General features: G+C 41.6%; 1 protein-coding gene across 1 annotated transcript in view; it reads left to right on the top strand.

Annotated features, from left to right (window-relative positions):
• Window positions 1–1,285: 1,285 nt before the first annotated feature.
• Window positions 1,286–26,084, top strand: part of LOC131988251 (connector enhancer of kinase suppressor of ras 3-like) — a 33,583-nt gene continuing 8,784 nt past the window's right edge. The window contains exons 1-4 of the mRNA XM_059353351.1: window positions 1,286–1,506; window positions 17,678–17,841; window positions 21,823–22,025; window positions 23,974–24,061. Of these exons, the coding sequence (XP_059209334.1) occupies window positions 1,455–1,506; window positions 17,678–17,841; window positions 21,823–22,025; window positions 23,974–24,061 (507 nt within the window). The 5' untranslated portion in view covers window positions 1,286–1,454. The remainder of the gene's footprint in view (window positions 1,507–17,677; window positions 17,842–21,822; window positions 22,026–23,973; window positions 24,062–26,084) is intronic.

Raw genomic sequence — 26,084 nt, 5'->3', positions numbered from 1 at the left:
ATTGTGAGAAAACAATAGAAAGGTTACATAATGTCACAAACTATAAGAGTAAAACTTTGAAAAGCCTTTTAATGAAGGCAGACAACACGCTTGAGTTTCAACACTTGTATGAATAGATACATTGAAATAAACCTATTTTTTTTAACTGAAGAAGTTCAGCTGAATAAGTTTAACTAAAGACTTTTTTATTTTGATATTTGCTCATACTTAGCATATTTTATGTGCTCTCTGGTATCCTGTGTAGTAGCTAGCTGTTGTCACAAAATAAACCCGTAAATGTTCTCACCAATCCTGATCTATCATATTACACAAAGTATATATCACCGTATAAGGATATAAAATGAGATTTGGTCAAATGTTTTAATTCTTTATGATCAAATGCCACATATTGTCACTGACAGATGAAAGAGCTATCCAAAAAAGTTTTTAATGGTTTTCTTTGAAGTTAAACTACAGATGTCTGACTCCTCCATGGCCTACAATTTAATGTAATAATTGTATTATGGATGCTTTCTAAATTAGACTAGTTACTGAGATTATATCCAATGTGAGCATGTGTGTGTCAGTGTTGGTGGTCTGTAGGGGAGCCTCTTACATGACTTGCAAAGAGGAAAGTTGCCAACAGGGAGCAGCAGTGAGTCACAGTTTAGCAGAGAGAAAAAGTCTGCTGCTTCTGCCTTTTTTCTTGTATATTATGTCTTAGTGATAGCAAATACGATTGAAAGAAATATCGCACAAATTACCTCATGTCAGTAAGACATTATCAGTGTATGAAGCATGAATATAGAGAAAATAAAGTGTTGAATACATTTACAAAGTTATGCACTGACATTTCACTATGATTTGCCGTTAAAATAATGCCGACATTAAAATCTGTGAACTTGTTTTTTCTTCGGGAGCAACAAAATACAAACTGGGCAACACTGTTTGATAACTACACGCCTCCAGTTTTAAATGAGGGCGGTGAACGCACAGGAACTACCTACATCATACGTTACATTCACTTGCTCACCGTGAACTTCCGCCTCCATGTCCCTAAACGCTGCAGACTGAAGTAATAGTGAAAATATCAATACATAATTGCTTAACTTAACTGCGAATACAATAAAATCAAAATAAACTGTGAGATTAAACCGGTTTATATGTGGGTTAGAAAAAACAATCTTTTTAGTGCTTGCTTGGTTGTTATTTTGCTCCCAAATTACTTTTTTCCTTAGTATTTCCGGTGGCTCTTGAACGCATCATAGATCCCAGACCGGGCAGTGAGGAGCTGTGGGGGATTTCAGTCCAGCCTCCACTCACGCGTGTACAGAGTTGTTTAGAGGCTCAACCTAAACAGACGAACAGCACCGACCTGTTGCGAAGAATGTGACATTTCTTTTTATTTAAATTGAAGAACCTCGTCGCCAAACTTTGGCACATTTTTCTTTCTTTGTAATTGCGCTATAGAAACCATGGAGCCGATAACGAAGTGGACACCAAAGCAAGTGGTCGAGTGGATGAGAGGTAAGTCTCGAGCACTTTGTGTGTAACGTTAATTAGCATTTTTTGACAGAAACAATACACCACATTACTGCTTCAAAGGTTTCCCCGCCTCAACTCTGAGTCCCTGCTCAGTTATCTCAAGCTAGTTTCGTAGAAACCGCTCTTGAGTGACAACATACCTCCACAGAAACTCCTAACAATGGGACAGCGCTTCTTTTACTCTCACTAAACGTTACAGATGTTAGCAAGTATAGCTACCGTATTTCTGTATTAACCGTTTATTGTCAAGTGACATTTTTTCAAGGTTTGCAGGAAACACAAAAAAACTTCACCAAAAGTGTAACATATGACATTTATTGATCATTTCATGAGGAGATGATTTAGGCAAAAAAGCAACATACGTTTTTATGTCATAAGTCACTACAAACTCCCACATGGCAGTTTTTTTTTGCCTGTCTCTAATTTAAAACCGGTTTTGTTGACTGTTGAACTAATGGGGAATGACAGTATGACTTGTGCTCATTGTTTATAATCCCACATTACTGATGTGTAACCAGTACTCATTTTAATGTTTGAAATCACTGCCCTTGTGGCGCAAACTTGCTTTCAGAGAAAGTAAAAAAATGATTGTAACTTCAATTATTTTGCCATCAGAGGTCTGTTTCAGCACTTTTTAGCATCTGACACCACATCAAAACCAAAGTTGAGAGGAATGTTTACTATGGTAATGACATTAGTCACAAATACACTTGATTTTAAAAAAGAAAAAATTGTTGTCAGTTGAACTAATGAGGAATGCCAGTGAACACAGTCACAGTACACTTGTACTCATTGTTTTTAATCACACATTACTCATTGTCGTTGTGGTGCAAACTTGACTTGGAACTTCATCAATCATTTTACCACCTCTGTTTTAGTGGGTTTTTTTTTTAAATAGGACACTCCATAAAAAACATATTTGAGAGGATGGTTATGACATCAGTCACAAATACACTGATTTAAAAAAAAGTTTCTATGTCAGTGTCTTGCCTCTGTCTCTAATCTAAAACCAGTTTGTTGTCTGTTGAACTAATGAGAAATGACAGTGAACCCAGTACACTTGTTCTCATTGTTTATAATCACACATTACTGATGTGTAATTTTGACCTCAGATTTGAAATCACTGCCCTTGTGGTATAAACTTGCTCCCAGAGGAAGTCAAAAAATGATTGGAACTTCATCAATCATTTTGTCATCAAAGGTCTGTTTTAGTGCTTTTTAGGATCTGACACATAAAAACCATAGTTGAGAGGAATGTTTGCAATGGTAATGACATCAGCATGCCTTGAACTTAAGTTCAGTCACAGCATTGGTATGTCTAGTGAGGGACACCAAATGGCATGTGAAGTATGGATGGAAATAGTCAGAGTGCTATTGTTCCAAACACAGAGTTAAGTTTGTATTATATGGCAAAAGGAATTATGGGTTATTGCTACAGCAGTGGGAGAAAGCTTTGCTTTACCCTCATTTTCTTTGGAAACTTTCCAAAACAAATCATATGTGACTTCATTTTTAATCCCATAATTTGTATCTCAGTGTAAGCTCTTCTGCTATTATTTGGAGCTATGGGTGGTGTTGTAGCACAGTATCTGCTGATTGAGGTATGCCAGCCAGTGCTCATCTATAGTTGGGAGCTAAAGGGGATTGTGAAGGGGTTAGTGTCAGTGTGTCCAGTGAAAAGAGCCCAGCCAGGGCACGCATGGATGGGGGATTAGTTGCCTACACAGGCCCCCATTGCTGTCAGTCAGGCTCCATTGCTGTCAGTCTCTTGCAAGTCTGACTCAGCAGTTGTCTCTGAACCAGTGGATTTGCAAAAAAACCCTAAACACTGTAGAAGTGAACTAACTGAAATGACAAGAAACCATTCAGGGGAATATTTCATATTTAATTCACATACAAACCTGATGTTGAACACAGAGTCAACTTAGATTTGACTATTCAAACCAAATGATGGGTCATTGGCAAAGGGACAACACTCGAGATTCAACATAGCAGATGATGCAGCCTTGCATAGTCATCCCGAAATTTAAACTTTCCTCAGTGTGGTCTAGCAAGGCTAAATAGCCATTTTCTTAGGTTAGAGGCGTTGTCGGTGGGTGAAGACTACAATTACTTTGCAAGAAATTGGATCTGCCTTTAAGCAGTCAGAGCCACTAAACAAATAGAGCTCTCAAGTAAAATCAAAATACAGTGCTGCTTGTTGCCATCATTTAAACTACTCAATTGGTCACTGATTGATCTGATTTCCATCTGCTGGCTCAGTCAAGTCTTGATGAATGTTTTTATGACTAATATCTTCTTGAGGTGAACATTTAGTTGACACAGTTTCACATAAAACGAACACAAACTCATTTGTCCTTAACAGCGTTTTCTGAACTTATGAAAAGTATCGTCTGATGCTCCACAATCATGTGTAACATCTTATAGCACAGCAAAGCATGTGGCTAAAAGAAGGCAGAAGTCGCCACCAGTGTCCATGAAAAATAAAAGACCTCAATGAACGCTGTTCAGTGCACGGCCCATGGCATGTAACCACTGACGCTCTTTGACTGAAGAACAACTTGTGTAATCCTTTCGTACCAAAGACAAGCAGCATTACACCAAAGTAAAACCCATGTCGAGAGCTGGGTCATGGCCTCGTGTTGACCTGTTCACACCAACTGCAAACACGGGTGTTTGCAGAGTTGTTGCATCTGTTTGAAAGAAGTCAAATTAAACTCAGAGAAAGATCTGCATGAAGACTGCTCTCATTTGCCTCAGGTTGTTTTTTTCAGTAGAACAGGGACTGTTTTTGTGTATTGAAGCTGTTGTTAATCACTTGCATTGTTCGAGGAGATTAAGCAGTGGTTGGTGCATGTTTATTGCCAGTGAAAGGGCGTTTGGTTCTTTCATTTAAGACACTGTTGTTTTTTGTTTGGGGACTGTAGTTGCCCTGAAGCACATTTCCTTCACCACAAGCTCTGATCTTCCAGCTGGACCTGCGGTGTCGTGTGATAGGTATTCCATATGTCATGTGTGGGACTTACCCTGGAGGAAATATGCACTCTTCTAATGACAGCATGGATGTCACAGGACTATGTTTTTTAATCAGTGAACGAATCACATCTTGGGTTTGTGTGACAATTTGAAAATTAAATTATGGTTAGCTTTGAATATCCAGTGATATTAATACAGTGACCCACATACCTATCTTTACAAAGTCAAAAGTTTAAGTCATATGCTGCTCGTCATTTTCCAAATATAGTCCTGAATCCACATGGGTAATTCAGCTGAGAACGTCTGGCACTGTTGGGGGAATGTTTAGCCCCTGTTCAGCTGAATAGTTTCTCATTTACCAAACACACTTACTTTTTTCCCCTCCACACTTGTCCACCTTGTAGTTACTGAGAGTATGTCTGCCAAGTTTTAACAAGGCATCCCAAACATGCACAACTACTGTCTGACTGACTGAGTGGCTTTTATTCAGTCCTTCTACAAGTCCAGACTCTGCAGTACAGTACGCTGGATATCCTCCAACATTTTCTATACTTAAGTACTGGCTAATCATATTTCAAAGCCCTCTATCTGGGTAAGGATTAGGCTTGTGACTTTTAGCGATGGGTTTATTCTGAGCAAGAAGTCATCACTGAAGTCCTGCTGATCTAGTGGCCCACATCTATCTCATTCAGCCCTTTTTGGCACACATCTATACAAAGCCTTGCTATATTAGCTTATCAGTGATGTGTTTGGAGCTACAGCTGCAGGTCTTCTGTTTGAAGGTTACCCATACCCAGAAGTGTGATACGAATGGTGAGATGTAGGTTGAACACTTGTTCCTTCACCACGTCAGACAGTGATGTTTGAAGTCATGTGGATGGAAACACAAGAGTCGCATCAAGGGTGCGTGTGACCGTATCCTGCCTCTCAAATGGCACTAAAGTGCCAAGTAGGCAATTAGCCTGTCAGAGAGGTGGCAAACGTGCTGAATGTGCCCCTGTCTTTGACCAAGTGTGTGCTTGGAAAAATAACAGCATTGTGTCTGAGTCCACACATGCTGAATGACTCCGCTGATGGGTACCTTTTAGCAGCCTTATCTGTGGAGATGATAGTGAGGTGTGGGCAATGATGGTTCATGATCCTTATCTGGCTAAAAGAGAGACTTCCTAAACTGGAGTGTGAACAGACATTGTGCAGACGCCTCACCCTTATTAAGGCATCCACTGCTTGTGTTTTAGTGCCGGCGCTATTAGAAAAGTTGAGTTCTATGTTTGGATAGCCTCCACAGGCATCATTAATCCGTTTTAGCAACCCTTCCTCTGTAGGCTGTGTGTGTATGCATCAGGGAAGACAGGTGTTAAATTAAACCAAACATATGCTGAAGGCACAGCGGAAATCTGTATGCCCCTTCTGGTCCCCTCACATATACAAGGAAGCAACAAATTGAAATAATTTATTCAATTGATAGTCAATCTTCCTTTGACATCCCTTAGTTAAAACTCCTGTCTTTGTCATTTACCAGTTTCTAGTCATCCAACGATTCAGCTTTTAAAATCAACCCATTGTGTTCCATTGATGGGCAGATAACCATGTTACCTTTCCATAGAAAATGGCTATTAGAGTTCAGGGGAAGTGCTGTAAGAGGATTCCCCCTGGGGAGAGGAGACTGAAAGGGTTTTTTTGCTGTGGTTTTGTTCCTGCCGGCCCCTCCGCTGCCTGCTTCTCACACGGCCTGGTGTCCCAGCCTTATAGCCTCAGGAGCTCCAACATATGGGGACTTCTAGAGAAATCATTAATAGTTAATGTCACTGTTCTAATCTAGTGATGAAGAGACAAAGAAGACAGAAAAGAAAACAAGTAGGGATGCACCAATTGTGAAATTCTGAGCTAATATCAATGTCAAGCCAGACAATATCTTTACAATATTTTTTGTTGATGTTGTTGTTTATTTAGTTTTTGTTCTTATTTCCCCTTTTGTGCCAGGGAAACAAAGAAATATTTTCCGACCATAACCAGCACAACATTTACAGTCAGAAAACTGATGCATCAAATTTAAACATAGCAAATATCTGCTGATACTGATGTTCGGTATATCAGTATCCTAAAATCAAGAGTCTATTTTTTAATCAATTCAAAGCTCTTCAGATAGTTAGGGCAGGATAGATAGGGCAGTGTATTCGGCTTTGATATTGTATTTGGACAGAACACAGATCCATGATCCTTCACAGCACTTTTACGAGCGTGATGATTTTTATCTGTAGCAAAATCGGTTTGCATTTGCATGCATATCCAACGGTTCTGCCCTTGGTGCCAGCAGAAAAGACCAAGTGTCACCTTGTATGCCTGCCAACCTGAGCTAGACCAGTATACTTTTCATTCAAATCTAAAATGTGCATTGCAAATCTCCCAGATGATCTGAGCTTAGCAGGACCTAGAAGCTATTTGGCCCTGCTCTTCCCTAAGAGCATTGGCCTGTGAAGTGCCATGCTTAAGCCATGGGAATAAATGCTCCAACCTGAGGTGGCACAGCGGGAGCAAGTGCAAATACGGTTTACATGCTGACTGACCTCTCATGCAGGGATGTCAAGTGTGTGCGCCTATCCACTTGTTCATTGCATGTCATGATTGTGCCTGAAGGGGCACTTTCACAGTCACTGTGATTTATGTTCTTTTAGATATATTAAATTCTCAATTTGATACTGACCGCACCAGATCTGCACTTGTATGGTGGTTTAAACTGGTAAACGGAAGTGAATGGCTTTGTTGGTATTGCTATCAAAGCACTGTTAATGCAGTTATGCTCAAATACCCACAGAACATGAGAGGAATGCAGTCAACTTCTGTTTTTTTTCCTCCTACCAAACCAAACCAGCAGCTCTGTGAATGAGCAGTCAAAACAGGTCACACATGTCCTTTGTTGCATTTGGGGCCACCAGTTGCTTTTAACGGATTTAAAATGCCGAGATGATGGTCCCCCTCGCTGACCAAATACACACAAAGCTCTTTCATTGAGGCCACCAGCTTACGTTGTAATGGAGTGTAATGTCATTATGATTATGAAGTGATCTGTAGTTTTATGAACTGTTACCCACTTTTGGGTTTAGCCGGGCACTTGGGTGGATGCCAGATCAGAGCTTGTTCAGAACATGTTCAGACTAGTCCATATTTTCCCAGTCCTCCACAGAGGCTGAGTGAATTCCTGCCTAGCTATTCACACACTTTAGTTTGCCATCCCTGTAGGAAATACAATCGTATGGTTAAACTTTAAGAGAATCTAGGGACTTTCATTTTGCATTCCATTCTTTATATCTGCATGATAACACTGTGTTGGTATGTAATTAGTATTGCATGGAGGCTGTTATTGTTGTAGGTCTCAATGCTTGTGTTCATGTTTTCACTTGCTGTGGCGTGTCTCTGGGTCTGTTAAGTCTTGTTTACTTGTTATATTAGAGAGCACTGATAGATAAGGCAGCTGTAATGGGTTAGGGTGTGTTTTCATAGCATTGATGAGCCCTACGGCCCACTATCAGCATGGCTTCATGGCACCCTAAGTTGAAGAAAGTGTTCGTTTTAACCAGGAAACTGAAAAAACACCTGAATGATTACAGGGAAGCCCCAAACTTTCTTTGTGGTTTTTTATATGTGGTTTTCCAGGCAGGTCTACAGCACACAAAGGCTCATATTACTGTATTGTGGAAAGGTCATAAAGCTGATAAAAGGACACAACTTTGCCAAGCTTCTGTTTTCATTTTGTTATGGTTAAAAGTTACCAAGGGAATCCACTGAAAATTCCACGAGTAAAGAGCAGTGAAGTTAGTCATACTACGCTATTCCAAAGGATCTCTTTAACTTTTCGTTACTTCCTCTGCACCAATCACAGGTCACTCTAGAAAAACACATTGGTTGTTTGTATTCTTTCCCAACAGGTAAAGCAGCTATAATGCAGGAGACTTATAAAAATACAGCTCAGCTGTGACAGATCCACCCTGACATGCTTGATTGGAATTTGTTGTTAAATCTCTTGACCTACTGAACTTAAAATCATCTACGCTTTTGCCTGAGGCTTGAAATAAAAAAAATCTCATGTCATATCTCAGCTAATCTTGATTTAAGGTTGAAAGTTAGACATTTTCAAACAAAAATTTTGCTCCCTTGATCTCAATTCAATAGGATGTGGGTTTTGAATAAGCAGGGAGTGGTACATTGTCTTTGAAATTATTCTGGACCTGAAGAAACAATAATGGGAGATTCTGTTGACCTTTGCTTTTGTTACCATTGGTGCAGACACCTGGGAAAAGCCTCTCACCTGCCCTTGTCTGTTTGTATGTGGCCTCCCTTTCCAGTCAACAGCACATTTATCTTTTATAGGAACATGACTGTCTTTTTACGTCAGGGAGACCCGCAACAGGTGCCAGGAAGAGTGCAAATAAGCCTCACCTGTAAATGGGCGGAGTGTGTTTTTGTGGTGAGAGAGATTAGCATGAGGGTTTGTGTGTGTTCAGGAAGAATCCATCATTTGTTTAGAGCATCAAACCTAAATGTAGGGACACATCTTAAAACTCCAAAGTCAGAGAGTAGTGTAACAACAGCACAACATGCAGTTTGTGAATGCGTGTTTAAATGTCTGCGTCACAGGCGCCCTGTCTTAGCCTGCGGGTGACATGCTGTCGCTCGCTGCTACCTTCCACTCAAGATGACTCACCCTCCCCCACCCGCCCCCCTTGCTGCAGGGAGAACGGGATCAGCTGCCCACAGCCTGTAGGCTGCCGAGTGATGCCTTACCTTGCATAATTCATTCAAGTGTTAGTTATATTCTGTATTGTATTAAAATAATTAGTCATTGAGAGTTTTCGTGGGAAAGCTGACTCTCGATTTTTGATTTGAATTGAAGTGAATGTGTCTTTTTCAGAGGCATGTGCCTGTTGTTTGTATAGATCTTCTGCAGAAAGGATAGATGGGCTAATGATGCTCTCAGTCTTTTTGACCCCTGTCTCCTCCTCTTCTGACCTGAATGCAAGCCTGCTATAAATTCTCAGATTGTGGTCATATTTTCCTCTTCTCTTCCTCCTCTCTCTCTCGTTCCACTTCAGCCTCCTCCAGCTTCCTGAAACCTCTGTTTCCCCCATCATCCCCCAACCTTAGATTTATTTACATCTCCACCAAATGCTTCAGCTCTTTATTGGCAACCATTGTGTCTGAGGGGGTGACCACCAGTAGCACTATGCGCTGCTACAGCGAAGTGCTCCTGCTGGGTTTAGCCTGGATAGAAAGCAGGCAGCAAGCTCAGATGTGCGTGTGGACAGGCCAGGCTATGGAATGGACCTCCACTGTGCCAGGGTCAGAGATGGACCCGCTGTCGGTTTTGATCGAGTAAATCCTCTGCTTGGCTTGGCACTGGAATCTTTCCTTCTACTTTTTCAGCTTGGCTTTTTAACAAGATTTGAGGGGGGGATTTACCCTCTGGGAGATTTATGGCAATTAGCAGGTTCTTATCCAAAGATGCTTATGGGGATCCACATTAGGGAATGAAGCAAGTACTACACCCAACCATATGAGCCACAGGGGCGATAAGAAGCTATCTTTAGCTTAATTAACAGCACGTTTTTGTCTGTCATATCTTTCTGTTTCGTAAAAGCATTATCATACTATTTAATGGATGCAAAGTTTGGCTCTGCAAGGAAAATATGCCCACATGCAGTGTTAGCCTGAGTGCTAGCGCACTTCCCATGGCAAACTAAATGAGTGGGGCACATTTCCTCTCCCAAACCTTGTTCTTCTTAGTTGTGGTTTCCATAGGCAGCTATTACGGTGCTGGTAAATTGCTCTGTAATCAGTGTGTAGGGCCACCCTGATCATACACCATACATGTGATGGGATAAAAGCACTTCAACTGAGTTCCCACTGTTGGGTTTAGGGATCTGTTTGTGTCTCATTGGCTATGACTTTGAACCCAGGGTTAAGTTTGATGGGGAATGTTGCCTCTTAAGAGGGTCTTTCCTTGTCTATTTTTCTCTTTCTTTTGTCCTCCTGCTTTTTGCCTTGTTCTTTTCATCTCTATCTCCTTGTAAAGAATGTCAGTCTTTAATTATAGTTATATCTCAGGGAAATGTTGTATAGGTTGTAAGTGAGTGTTTTAGAAATCCTGTTGACACACAAACACCGCAGCACCCCATTTCAGTTGTGGCTCACAGGACTGAGTGTTGCATTCTGATATAACACCTATTGTAATTAAAACTGGAAAAAACAAGACCATTCCCAAATTCTAAAAGTGACAGTCCCCATTGTGTCGTGCACTTTCAAGACACAAAGACTGTGACTATCTTGGGATACTTGTCAACAGGCGGAACCGCAACAATATGATTGTTGGAGGGGCCAGGAAAGACGAAAGATTGTGGTGGGTGGAGAAGCAGGACCAGAACTCAAAGGAGAAGGCGGGGGGTGTTTGAGACATTTTTGAGGTCTTTGTTGCTTTCTTTAGTGGGTGTTTATGCTAGTGGTAACGAGCTGCAGCATGGCCGGGCGGCCGACTGGCTGGAGAGTGTTGGGTGTTTATGTTGGCCTGAGAGGTTATTGCTCCAACCTCTGCCCCTGTCCTGCACTTGAGCATTAATTTGCTTACCTGGAGACAGTATCACTATTACTGCCTCATGTCTTATTCAGGAAAGACACTTTGTAAAGACCGTTGACATGCATATTTACAAACCTGTCCACAATTATCCCTGTGCTGATATAAATCAAATATCTTTCATGTGTTTACAACCAGTTTTACAAGTCACAACTACATGCAGATGATGCATTGTCAGATTTTACAGCAGACAGTTGGGCATGACACAGCAGGAAGGGCACAGGTGTTATTAATATGCTGAATTAGGGCTGCATTACAGGTAGGTGTTAACTTCCACAACCCTGCTGTGCATGCTGGCTCATTGGCATTTCTTAATGAATCACCTTAATGGAGTAGAGCCATCATTAAATGAAGAATTAGATTAGCTTAGCACAAAGACTGGAAACAGGAGGAAACGGCTAGCCAAGCTCTGTTAAATGGTAACAAAACAGTTCCTGATAAAAGGCACAGCTGTTTTGGCGTCAAAATAAAGCCTTGAGTTTTTTCCAGAATTTTCAACATGGTGGCCTGCTTTTGAGCTAGACAGGCAGGGAAAACCCTGAACATGTTTCACAAAGCTACTAGCGTACTGGAAATTGTTTCACTCTGTTGATCCTTAATTTTATGGGAATGTAGGCCTGCAAGGAAGTGCAAGCCCTGCGGAAGAATTGCATGTTAAACTGAACTTTAGTGAACAGGAGCAGCATGTTAGATGTTAAGAAACAGATGATGTAAGTGCAAGATCTCGGACAACAGAAAACTAAATGCTTCAGGTTGCAAACTCAGTGACCCAGACAACCAGTTTTTCAGTTATTTTTCCACGCCCTTGGCTTAAGCAACAACTGTTTTGGTTGATGCAGGTTTGTAAAGACAGTCACTAATGTGCCTGCAGCAGTCTGCTTCATCTCTCACACTGTCTTGTTTTTTTTCCTCTGTTCTCTGATCTGTTTATTACCAGAAGTCATTATGTATCAGGTCATGCGACAGCCAAAGTGCCTCTCATAACCTCCTGCACTCCTCTGCTCTGATCTGCTTCGCCTCCAGACATCACCTCTCACCTTGCTCCAGTCAATATCAACCAAGCTGTCTACCCCCTCTCCAAACCCCCCAAAAACTTCTGACAGGTTACCAGCAATGTGACTGGAGGTTCTGTGCTGCTAGAGTTGAGGATTAACTGAGCCCAGGGGCTGGCGCTCATGGTTGCTGATGTCCTTCAACTACGACAGCCCCGCAAACTTTGACCCCCTTTTCTCTCATCAGTCATCGTCCATCACCCTGTGAGAGACAAGGCTGCTTTTGTCTGCCTGCACAGGGACTAGCCTCAGCTGCTTTTTTCTCACTTAGGGAAGCCCACTTGGGACATGTCACTGCCATTCTGTAGTTGTCTGTTTTTAAGATTAGGGTACATGAACTGAAACACTCTTTGTTAGCTAAAGGGAGCAATGATAAGATTAAAACATGGGTCACACAGGGTCATGTCCAGTTAAGCTGTCAGAGATAGTCATTCTCAGTTTCTAAGCCTATCTCCTGTGCGGTTTCAATAGCTGCAGTAATATATTGGACGTATCTTGAAACAATACGCACTATAACGCATATCTTTGCCCTGCTATCAGAAAAACAGCTCATTCAAAGCAATCATAAAACAAGATGATTTGTCCCTGAACTGAGTCTCATAGAAAGCTGTCACATACTAAACTGTTCTCCGATGAAGACACAACATGCTTGATGTAGAGCACCATTGTGTAACTCCTATCCCCAGTTCCCATTGGAAGGGCCAGCCCAGTGTATGTGTGTACAGGCTTTGTTGTCCTGTGAAGTCATGCATTAGAGGATAGCTTAGCAGTCGCCGAGAGGAGCTTTTTCTTTCTTTCTAATTACAGCACGGCCTGGTCCGAGCAGAGACCATTGTGCCAGGGTGCTGTGAATTCCCACAATGGAGCTGCTCAGTGGAGAACAATGAGTCAAATTCCTGACCGTTCCCCACAGGTTCAGAGGCCGGGCTGACAAATGCAGACAGCAGAGTTACAGTGGCTTTGCTATTCTACACCCAGTAGCTTTCCCACTGGCCACCCCAGTGGGGATATTGGTTTGTGTTTGTGTGTGCGTTTTTTTGTGTGTCTCTGTTTGTGTGTGTGTTGCAGGGTGGCTACAGCTCCCACTGGGAGCACAGGGAGGGGTTGATAGATGGGGGAGGTGAAGAGGAGGGAGCTTGTTTCGTTCTTTCTGTAGGAGGTGAAAGACTTTTCGCTCTTTTCTGGTGTAATCAAACCCCTGAGAACGAAAACGCTGGCAACCAAATGCATCATTGAAAGCATTGTTGATCAAAATTTATTATAGATCAGACAGAGCACTGCACTTTCATGTACAAACCGGTTCTAATGACTGTTTCGTCACAAAAACTCAATGAGCTCTCACAGTCTTGGCCACATTCAACATGATCTGCTGTTTTTGTGCTTCTGTACAGATGGGAAATGTTGAGATTATGACAAGAATAGCCCAGCCATTTGCAAGCGGAAGGGTCCTGTTGTTTACATTGCCAGAAATGTGTGCTTACACAGCCTTTAAGTAGGCTGCAAAGCTTGAAGGCCTCCAACTGGGTCTGGCTGCATTTGTTGCATCCATGCACTACGTGGGATTCCTGCTTTCCCAGCTGTCCAGAAATATGCCTGTGTGTATGAGTGTCCATCTATGCGCTGAAACTGTTGCGTTGATAACCTGTTCTACACATAATCACTGTTTACTGAATGGGAGATGGTGGGTGGTAAGAAAGACCTCACAGTGAACAGCAGGTGCCGTTCTGACACACACATAATGGCATTTGCCAGTCACCTCCTGTTCTGTGTTTGTCTATTGGTCACAGACTTTTGACAGATATCATTCAGGTGCCCTCTTTTTCATCATGTAGGGAAGATCTGACCTGTTATCAGAGCCAGTCCGCAAAATGTGCGTTAATCAAGCTCTAGATATGAACAATAATCCTCCGTCTTTATCAATTATACTTGGCACAAGAGTCTTTTTTTGAGCCCAACACTTTGAAGTCATAGTGTTGGGCTCAATTGTCTGTCAGTTGGATGACGCCATTGTCTATCGGCCTTTTCTGTCAATTGACATATTACTGAATTGCTTCATTGATTTGATTTTTACTATTAAAAGATACAGTCCATTTAGAGGATTTAGCAGCCTTTGAGTACTTTCTTGTTTGCAATTTATCTTAAATTTTAGGAAAATAACACCTTAATTGCATTCAAGAAACTACAAATCACATCACACCTCTTCATTGGAATAATTGGTTTATTATATTGGTTGCAACATTGTACCAGGCTTTCATGTGTAGTATTTTTAGTATAACTTATCATGAGTATTGGCATTTCATTCCACTTTGAATCCGTTTAGTCAACGTATAATCACAATGCTTGGGGGGCAATTTAATGTTTTTCTAGCTATCTGGCAATTTAAATGCATTTGACATTGGTGCTATGTGTCTATGCAGCACAGTCACACCCACTTGCTCTGGTTTGAGGACATTTGCCAAGTGGTTCACAGAGGCCATAAAACTCCTCCAAAGCGTTTCATCCTGCGCAGGCTTTTGAAAAGCGTTCACACAGTCCTCCCTTGTGCCTCCCCCTTCACTCAATTCACAATAACGTGACACTCTATCTCCTTTACTGGTTACTCTACCTTTAATGAAAATTGATAGTCTCACTCACATACACACACACACACCCCAGCTGCCATTGATCCAGGCCCAATAAATGTTTTATAAGCCCCACTGTAAGGACACCCCTCTTTTATTCCGAAGGTGTCAATGCTTGAGTCCAGAGGGAAAGATTGCTGTGGTACCTTTCTCTTAGGGCCTCTGAATTCAATGGGAGAGTAATACATTTTCTCTAGCACACATTATCCCCATCCTCAATCACTGGTACCATTAAAGTAGTTGGTCTCTTTCTTTAATGCACGTAAACACACTTACAGTTGTTCCAATTCAAAGCTCATGCAGATCAGTTTGGACCCTGGAGTGACCTGGAATTTTTAAACTCTCTGAAGTCAGACTTCTCAGAATAGGGATATAATTTGTGGGAATAAAGCACTTGCCAGTGGATGAATGAAAGTGAAAACAGCCTCAGGGAGAGGATTGGCCCCTCATTAATTAATTAGTGGGTGCAGATTCATTCCTCCCATTATTTCTTTCCAGACTGTCTGCATGATATTGTGTGGTTTTAGAACAACTGAGCTAGATTTAAAAAAGCACAGTGTTAGCCTCAGCATGTCTTATTGTAAGCTGAACCACAAGTTTCCTTATGCCCTTTCTTCTTCTGGTTGGTGAGGAGAGTGGCACCATTCCACAGGAAATGCCTTTTTAACACAGCAGGAAGGAGAAACTTTCCCCCCTCTGGATTCAAGTCTTTGTTTTTATCTGATGACATTCAGAGACTGGCCAAGTGTTTGTGTTTGGCTTGTGTTTGTGCTGTCCTGGGTTCAGGCCAGTACTCACTCCCTTTAAGTCTTACAAAGTGAAGTGGATTTGCTGCTGTTGGTCAGTCAGGGGTTAAGCTAAAAATTCTCTGAAATCTTGCTGTTGAATTAGCATGCCCAGGAATGAGAAAAATCCACTGAGCCTAACTGGACTTGACTTGTGGAGGCTAATGGTTAACAAGCCATGTTGGAATTTCGCTTTGATTCAGTCGAGGTGACTTGAGCTCTCACCAATATTTTCCCAAGGATTGAAAATGCTGTCATAAGTGAACTTTGATGCCATAATGGAATTTTAATGGCTTTGAAGGGAGTCCTCTCTGTAGGTAGTGGAAGCCCAGGGGCTACACAGTGCAGCATATTCTGATTTGTAATGTTACTGTGATGTCAGTTTCCGCAAAAAAAAGGGATGCAATACTGGAATGTCAAGGAACCGTAAAGCAAGTAACCTGTTCTTTATATGTTTAACTTTGTTGGCACTGTACTAAAGTCAGTTCATTCTTTGCAGTATTTCAGTTTGATCCATTTTCATCTATAAAAAAGTGAGGAAAAAAACACAAACAAACAAGACAATATAAAACGGTTCCAACTTTGTCATTGGGCTTCAAAGACTCTGAAGATATCATTTTCTGCCAGTTTGTCCAAACCCTTATTTCTATTTTTTTTGGGCAAAACACAATATTAATCAATGTAGAATATTGAATATAGCTTTATTATTATTATTATTATTATTATTATTGTTGTTGTTGTTGTATAATTGGTGTTCAATTTGAAAGTGAATGAATATGAATAATACTAATGAGTGTCTTTGAGTGTCTAGAAAAGCGCAATATAAATTATATGTATTATTATTAGATTGATAATGCCTCTAAATCAGTGAAAAAAACATTTGTTTTCAGGTTATACAAAACGGCAAAGCACTGTGTACACTGTGTACTCTTTATGTATACTCTAAAACATGCAATATGATCTTGTCCGGTCAATATTTCACTATCATGACACACACACATACACTCTCACCTTCTTTGCATACTCTCTGCAACACATGCACAGACTGAGTGTCAGAGAGGCATGAAGATATGAGGTGCCATTCACACAAATGGCTCTGTGACCGTAGAACACACCCAGTAGGTCTTCACTCATAACTGCACGCCCTACATTTTATATAGATGCAGTTATCTGCTGTTAAGTTACATATTGAATGTCCAATTGAAAATGGATCAGCCATACCCGGTCTCACACTGAAGAATATTTTTTGTCAAGAGTGTGTGTGGCACAGTTACAGGGAGTGAGTGTGTCTTCCAGCTGACAGGTCTTTCAGCAAAGCAGGGCACAAGGCCATGTATCTGCAGCTGCCCCCTCTCTGTGCGCTCTTTGATAGGGAGAAAGATGGCGTTTACTTCTGCACCCATAGCCAGACACACACACACACACACACACACACACACACACACACACACAAGGGCTTGTTTCTCACAATGTTATCTCGACTCTACTTGAACATCCACTGAGAGACACATTGCATACATAGGGAGGGTATGTTTATGAGTTTGTTTATGGCATTGTACTGTATACTGTGTCCCGCAGTATCAGAAGAGCCTGTTGCAGTTCACTACAGTACACAGGGAGTGTATTCATGCAAGTTACATCCTTGTTTGTTTAATGACAAGAGCAGTTGGTAGTCTAACGGTCTATCTCATTTGTTACTGGTGCTCCAAATAGTAGCAAGGGGACGCCCCTGACACTGGCACGTTTATTGAAACACCCACATACACACACATACACTCACACACACCCATGCACTCACAAATATAGCCACCCATTGTTTAACCAGCCCAACAGACTTTAAGGTCTCAACTGTTACTCTGTTTATGGTGTGTTTGTCTAGCAAAGATAGCAGTCCCACCTGTTCCTTGTCTGCACTGTACCTACACATACACACAGAGTTTTAGAACACACGCTTATACAAAGACGGATAGAGTAGTCTAATTTTGCTTTGCATAGCGGCAAAGAGATCTTGCAAATGACAGTTGAACTGAAGCTCTCTGATCTGTACTAATGTTTGTCTAATGAATCCCTCTATTTTTCATCTTATGTGTTCAGGTTTGGATGACAGCCTGCAGCAATATGTGAGCAACTTTGAGCGGGAGAAGATCAGTGGGGAGCAGCTACTGAAGATCACACATCAAGATCTTGAGGAGCTTGGCGTGGCCAGGATTGGACACCAAGAATTGGTGTTGGAGGCTGTCGATCTACTCTGCGCTTTGGTCAGTAGACTTCAGATGCAAGTGTGTGTGTGTGGCCGGATACAGTTGCAGTGATATTACAGTTAAAGCATAATCATGAGACGTGACTGTACCTTCAGGAAGGATTTGTAACAAAACGGGCACTCTCTCTGGTAACTGTTCCTCTCTTTCACCCTCCGTGTCCGTATTTCACTAAAAACCCGGCCTCTAGTTTCTGGTTCGCCAGCTAAAAGGACCAGCGATGCAGAAAGGCACATCATTTCCCACACAGCTCAGCGGGGTGTGGAGGCACCACAACACACGAAGCAGCCTGAGGACACTGGAGATCACCAATGTCACTCAAGAAAAGGAGAGATTGGGTTAAAGTAGCCTAAGGCTTGATTTGGCAGTTTGATCTATGTGAGATTATTAGAGGCAGTTAATTGTAATCATGTAGCAACGAGTAACAGATGATGTGTTCGATAGATAAGATAGGAACTCTCCTCACTCTCCCAAACTTATCTCTTCTTCACACACAGTAAATATACATACACAAGATATGTTTGCTTTTTGGTCTCTGTTAAATAAACAGAAATGTCGGGTTACTGCTCAAGCAATCTACCCACCTGAGCCATCTTTTCTTGGTCCAGTTATACATCCCCTATTTGGCTCTTATTAGTCTACTCTAGGAGCAAACCAGCTGACCCTTTGTCTATCATCATAGCTCCCAGAAGAACTGCCAACAAAAATATCTGCCTTCAACTAGTGTGCATGAAAAGAGTGATGAAAACCGTCCATGTTCCAACTGAAAGAGAACCAGGTTTTCCAGCAGATGGGATCGATTTGAGTTTTATCACTTTCCGTGCCATAAAAGTTCCAGATTGTGGTCCCTTCGTTTTGATCAATGTCAGCATTTCTGCCTTTATGCTCTCTTAAAATGCTTTACATTAATCGTTTGGGGCATAGTTATTTTTACCCTAAAAGTTCAATCTTCTCTCTCCTACAGCATCTTGCATTGATGCTGGTTTGAAAGCTGTAAACAAATGTTGTTATTGCCTCAAAAAGATGTGATTTCTCCGTCAGTGATATGCCACCTCAGAACACTGAGAGTCTCCTGTTGGTAGCCGGCATATGTGTGTGATTTAGTGTGAGGTTAGGAAACAGGCTCATCATTTAGCTCACATCTTCTTATCATTTCTTGGCTCCTTTGTGTTGGGGCTCACATATATTGAGCTAGTATGGTATTCAGTCTACATATCAGCTTGAAATATATGCTTGGATATCTTTTGATGACCAAAGTCAAACCAGACAGATCTGATTCATCTCTTCCCTTAGACCCAACTTTCCCTCAACCAATATACTCCTCCATTCTCAATTTGCATAAAGGAAAGATGAGCAACCTGTCCTAATAGTACCTCATCTACCTGAAACCAGTAGTAGTGCACACCTGGAACCTCTTGGCACATGCATGTTTGCCTTCTTGTGTTTTGATAGATTTACTCCTCATCAAATATGTACCATATGGTACATCCTGTGGCCCATAACCTCTTTTACCATCACAGTAATCAGGCCCAGATTTTTTGTTCACCCCTGGAACTGTGACATCATGGCGATGAAATCTCAAGTCATTTGCCTCTTGAGCAGCTTCATAAATTTGGCCTCCAAAGTGCTTTATCGGCATGCTTTTGTTATTTAAAGTAAACCCTTTTCCTTGCCTGTGCATTCTATTATCTCTACAAAAGGTGCTGTTAGTTTGCAGTACTGTGTGTCAGGAGCATTTGGCACATTATATTTTCACCCTTCTTCTCTGTTCCTTGAAACTTTGGCCCAGGAATGCTGGACTCTCGGCAACCTTTCACGTCTTACTGAAGCAGTCGAGCTAAATGTTTTTTGTCCGTTAGGGGTTTCCTTATTAAGAATGAGTCCTTGGCCTTCCACAGGCCCCGTGGGAGGAAGTGAGGCCCCCGATTCAATTAGCTTTAACTGAGGCAAGGTCACTGCTACCGACAGGAACACAGGCCACCAGCAACCCCACAAGCTCTCACACTCTCCCCCCACTTTCTCTCTTTTTGTTTACTGTTAGGTCAGACACTTCCTGTTGCTGCAGCCACATTCATCTTTGTGACACTTTGCTACTAGGCTTCGCTCTTGAATTTTAAATGTTTCAGCATGTGCACATATTATTAGGGTTTCCCCTTTCATGTATCAGGACCCTGAGCTGTCGGTGAGCAGTTTCAAACCTATATCATGATGACCAATGGCCTAACATACAGCTCTACAGCTTTAGGAAAAATTCATGCTCAGACTTCTCTTCCGCCCAAAAGCTCTGAGCCTTGATGTCTTCTGCAGAGTCAGTGTTGAAACCCAACACCTCTTTATTTGTTCTCAGACCCCAGCAACCGCCTCAAAGACTACACACACACATGAACAGTCTTAAACGGCTATTGAACATACAGTATATGACAGATCATCTCTTGTCATGAGCTGCAGAACAGCTGTAAATGTATTTTATCATTGCCTAGGGGGGATTTGTCCCAAGGTATAATGTAACACTTCACCTTAGATGGCACATTACAGCAACAGACCCACATACACACACTGTCTGTCTCGGCTACAGGCATTGGTATCTTTTATAGTCAAGTCGGATCCTTGTAATACCTGTGGTGAGGGCAGGAAGCACTGTGTTGTGATAGCCGTTTTCTATTTTTCCTGAGAACACTTATACAAGTATATCGTCCCTTCAAAGAGCCCCAACTAGAGCCAAGAGGAAAAAAAGCTTCAGCCATCTTGATTCTAGATTAACTTAAAGTCTATAAAAGGCATTGAAATAATGTAAATTTGGCTTGAAATGTTAGCAGAATGAAAAATTGCATTAGACTGGAACCAGAGATTCTGTTCAGATGTGGTTTTTAGCTCAGCTGGCAGTGTGGGACAAAAGCTCACTGGACATCTGTGGGCCAGTTAGAACCGCTGTGACTGTGTGATTAGCCTGCTAATGAAAAAGCCAGGAGAGACGTTTGATCTGGAAAACACTCACACTGCCTTTGTGCCTCAGTTCACTTTCACTAAGACTGGATGAGAAGCTGAGCATGTTTGCTTATCTTTTATGATGTTTATAAATCCATTTAATGTCAAGTGTGCCATGAGTATGGCTGCTTCAGCTACTGTTTGACTACTCCAGTTATTCCAGTGATTGCTTGCACTGATTTATACATTTTTGAGCTCATGTTGGAGACAGGCAGTGGATAAAATGAGACACTAACCACTTGCAGATCGTGCTGTTTTACTCCTTGCTAAGCATATTTAGCTACTGGCACATCACACATACAGCAGCATTCCTGGCAGCGATGCAACACCATGTAAGCTGATATTTACCAGAACAGCAGCCGGGCTACTCTTTCTCTGTTAACCTTTAACCAACACATTATTCCTAACCCCATTTATTCAGTCAAAACATTGCAAAGACTTTAAAATAAGCTCTTTTAAATAACTGACAAGTGCTCATGCTCAGTCTCAGACACGCACTTTACCCTTCAAGAAGAAAAATGTGCATGCTGTTGCAGCTCAGCACCCTGCAGTAGTTCAGCTCATAGCTGGGTCTTTAATGTACTTAGTGACCCTTAACGTCAGGAGCTTTGCTGCTTTGTGCATGTGAATAACCTATAAATTAGAGGAATGCAAAAGCAGGAAACAACCCAGGCCCAAGAATGCAAACTTTGCTCTGACCAAACCTGGAGACTGCAGGGGAAATTTCATGCCTCAGCTGTCCTCACAGACAAGTGCTCTTAAATTGTATGTGTCAAAAGAAATGATTACAGCCCTTCATTGTACAGGAAACAACTTGTTTTCCTGTGAAGAAGACTCGACTGCTGTTTAAAGTACCTCCCTGGTGTAGACTGTGTAGAGGGCTTGTTTGCTTTGATCTTAAGTTTTATTGGCAATAAATAGAATTTCAGTTTCCATCATGATTGTGTGCTTCTGCTATTTTTGTTTGACCTCGTTATTATTGTATATTGATTTTAGAACTATGGGGTAGAGACGGACAACTTGAAGAATCTGGTTGTGAGGATGAGAGCTGCTACCAACAGTCTACACATGGCAACATCCGACCGCAGGAAAAGCCCGGCATATGAAGGCAGCATGTCACGCAAGCCACCCAACGACTTTCTGACCTCTGTGGTGGAGCTAATCGGCGCTGCAAAGAGTCTCCTGGCTTGGCTCGACAGGTAATAACTCAAAATTGATCCCTCTTAACTGTATTTTCACCCCAGCAACCTGCATTTAAATGTTTTTTGGCCCTTGACAGGGACCAACAGATTTCATTTCTTTGTCATAGTGCAGGGGGATATTGTATCAAAGACCTCATTTTAAATGTGCTGTACATGACATTCAGAACATTAATGTAGAAGCAAACAGGGGTTATAATCAAGGTTATTATTTAGTGCTCATACAGTACCTTATCTAGACCATTCCACAGTTGAATAAAGGACTGATGTGCATGTGATAGCCAAGCAGATACAGGCATTCATCCATGGCAAAAAAAAAAAATACTTTTTCAAAAAGTAAGTCCACAGCCATGTCCATGCTGTTGACCAAGTGAACTCTATATACAGCTTTAAAGCAGACATGCGACCCCCTGTGAGCTTTGGGACCAGAGCTGGCTGAGTCCCCTGTGCTCTCCTGGTGACCTGCTCCACATCACACCATAAAAGCAGAGCATATTAAGCAGGTTGCCAGGATTAAGGGTTAGCTGGCTGAAATTAAGCTTCTCTTTTTGTGGCATGCTCGCCTAAAGCGGGTAAGATGATGTCATGATTTAGGTAGTTTTAATGTTGAGATCAGTAGTGAGAATATAGTGGCGTTTTAAAAGTGCTGCTGTGCTTAAATAACATCTGTTTAGTTCCCATTTATATGCTTTTATTTAGAAATTCACAAGTCATTTTGTGCTAATGCTGTTTAGACTTTTTAAAATCTTATTTACCATCAATACCTTAGTAGAAATAATAGTTTTACCAAAACACTTAACAAAAATGAAAAATATAAGGATTATGGAATACTTTCTTCATAATTTGTTAGCTGACATATTTGAAGGATTTCTTAAGGGTTGGGGGGTCATGAAGAATATTTTGAATGTCATAAGACTATGTTTTAGAGGGAGTAAGGGGAGAAAAGAGACACAAAACATGGCGCCAGAATGGTGGCATTCTTGAGTTACAACCAAGTCTGTCTGTGGCCAGTCACCCAAACACAACAATTAGAGCAAGGTTCACTGCGTCCATTATAAAGCATGGTGTTAGTAGCCTATAGCTGACTCAGCAGTGAATCACTTGAGACATATGGACACTGGCCACTTTATTAGGTACATCTATACAATCTAATGCAATCCAGAACAAGAAGTTTTTTTTTAATCTTTCCAAGAGGTCTTATTTCAGAGATTTAAAAAAAGTTGTTGTGATAGTGATGTTGTAGAGAACTGCATTATATACTGAAATGTGTTTCCAAGGTTCTTCCTCCCCAATACTCCTTCGACATACTATAGTATGTGTTTTTCTGGTATTTTTGGATATATTATGCTATAATATGTATCAAAAGACTATAATAGGGCAATCTTTTAGCATTTTTAAGCATTTAAAATAATGAACTTTTCTTTAACTTTTTGACATACTAAAGTATGGCGTTTTTTGGACGATTTGGAAGATTTTTGGACATCCTATAATATGGTGTTTTTCTGTTTTAAGGACATACTTTGCTATAATATCTATCAAGAGACTATAATTGAGATTTTAGCATTTTTATTATTTTAAAGAATAATCTCATTTTCGCCATAAAATCTATTAACAGACAATAATAACTCATTTTCTTCAGCATTTTAGGCCCATTTTTGACAATTTGGACATACTGCAAATGGGGTGGCCAAAATATCAGGATCACCCCTTAGTATAATGCAATTCACTTTAACACCACTGCAAAACTGAACATTATTATCTTTGTGGAGGTAGAATATACGGATGAGCTTTTACAGGTGTACCTAATAAATATCAAAAACTGTCGTCATATTCCTAGCTTTCAAAATTATGCAGCCCTGCAGTTCGACTGACAAAATCTCAGCCCAACTCTGCTGTCCATCACTGGTTCTTAATGTTCTCCGTTTCCTTCTTTGTCTGCTTCTTGCAGGACGCCTCTTACAGGGATCAGTGACTTCACAGCCACCAAGAACAAGATCATTCAGCTGTGCCTGGAGCTCACCACCACAGTTCAACAGGTCTGCACGCCAGTTAGCTCGACAGCACACGTGTAGCCAGCCCCTGGGAAACACACAAACACACACACACACAATAGGTTTTTCCACTGAGCACATACCAGCCCAGGGGCACAGACATGCAAGATAAAGAGTAGGAGAGGAGAGTTATGGGAAATGTGGTCTGGCAGCCATGACACAAGCCTGAAGCCAGCAGTCTGAGCACATTATTGCAAATGCTGATGTTTTTCTTGGGATCTTTTCCTCCTCATGCTGGCTAATGATGAGACCCCCTTAGTGCGGGGACGTTTAATGGTAACCGTCGCTTTTGTGTTTCCAGTTTCATAAAACCCACAGGCGCTCTTTTAAAAGGTGGCTGCCAACATTCCCCAGGCTGCCGTACTCCTTCAGCCATGTGGTTCCTGTTTTTGCTTCTCCAAGATGCTCACAGTGGGAGACCAAACTGTCTGAAAGCAGCTTCCTGTGTGTAGGTTTAACGCAGGGATGAGGAGGTGGTCCATCTGACTGCCAGAGAAATGGCTAACGGTTAAAACAGAGCATCAGAATACATCCACTACATTTCACAACTTTCTGCAGAGCATTGCTCTTGCATTGCATCATGGTAAAACTGGGTGTCTAATTCTGTCAGTTTCATACAATCAGTAGTGGTTGGTCATGCATACGTTTTAAACAATGGAAGCTGGTTAAAGGCCTTTTGTTCAGTATCAAAGCCATTAGCTCGTATGTACAATTTGTTTGACTTAAGCTTAGCCCGGTAAGCAACTCATTTTACACTGCCAGTGAAAGTGGCTGCTGAGACTGCAGGTGTCATTTTTAGAGGGTTATTGCATCAAAATAAATTCCTTTCCCAGAGTGCCTATTTCCTCACCAGAGTCTGGGATTTCAGCACCTCTGGTGATTTACTGTGGGTGTCTCGGTCATGGTCATCCAGGAGAAGTGGGGGGTATACATTTCCCACACTGCCATGTGAAGTGGAGAGGTTATAGTGTAGAATAAACTCCTGATAGGTGCTGAAAGAGCCTTGTAAGACTGGAGAGATTAGTTTCCTCCAACAACTGGAGAAGAGACGCAGTTTGGTCGTCTGTTTTAAATCCGCTCATGACTACACATGTAGCTGCAGAAACACTGATGGGGTGCATTTAGGTATCCAAACTGACACAGAATACCATGGCTTCCTTTCTCATATTCTTTGCACCATTTAGACCCTCTTTGTTATTCATAACATGTAGGCCAGAGTATGAGCCCCTGGTTAATAAAATAGGTACTGCCACAGTGATTAGTTTTATGATGTGGGAGGACGGCGTGAGGTTTGCCCAGCTCGTTCATGAACTTCAGCCAAGAATTAGGGCTTTTCAGATCACACAATTTATGTGTTCTGCCTGAATGAAGCCTGTGTGTACACACACAATGGGACACGGCCATAAAACTGTGAACGCATCACCCATCTTGGCTGACCTGTCAGTGTGGAGGTCATTCTCTTTCAAAGGACACATTTTGTCATCGATCCCCCGTGTCTTTTATCTGCGCTTCCCACTCCTGAAATGTTGGCTCAGATATGAAGTTTATATCTCTTTATTTTTAGCAGAAAAAAAACAAAGATTCCATTATGTAGGCCAAACACTTTCACAAATGTATCCATCATGTGTTAATGCCTTATGAATAACAGGATGTCAGAAAGTCTGTATTGACTGTAAAGGCAGCTACACTCCAGGTTCCTGCACAGTGCCAGCGCTCCTCTCTCTGGGCCACTTCATTGCTCGACCATGCAAATCCGCTGTGGTGGCAGATCAAAGGCCCAGAGAGCAGCACACAGAGAGTCATCTGATCCACACCGGCTGTGGGATCAAGTCCATAACGTGAGGGATCAGTACACCCAGGGAATTGTCCCTCAGCCTCTCTCAGCGCTTAGTTATGATCTGGCTCCTGTCTACTAGAAGAGACTTTGGGGTTGACAAAGATATGGGATTCATTTGGATATCATGAACCGATCTTAAAAGGATTACCCGCAATATTGTATTCACATGAT

Source organism: Centropristis striata, chromosome 16, assembly GCF_030273125.1.
Source record: "Centropristis striata isolate RG_2023a ecotype Rhode Island chromosome 16, C.striata_1.0, whole genome shotgun sequence".
NCBI classification, from domain to species: Eukaryota; Metazoa; Chordata; class Actinopteri; order Perciformes; family Serranidae; genus Centropristis; species Centropristis striata.
The sequence above is the reverse complement of the archived record's forward strand: the minus strand, read 5'-3'. Positions and strand labels throughout refer to the sequence as shown.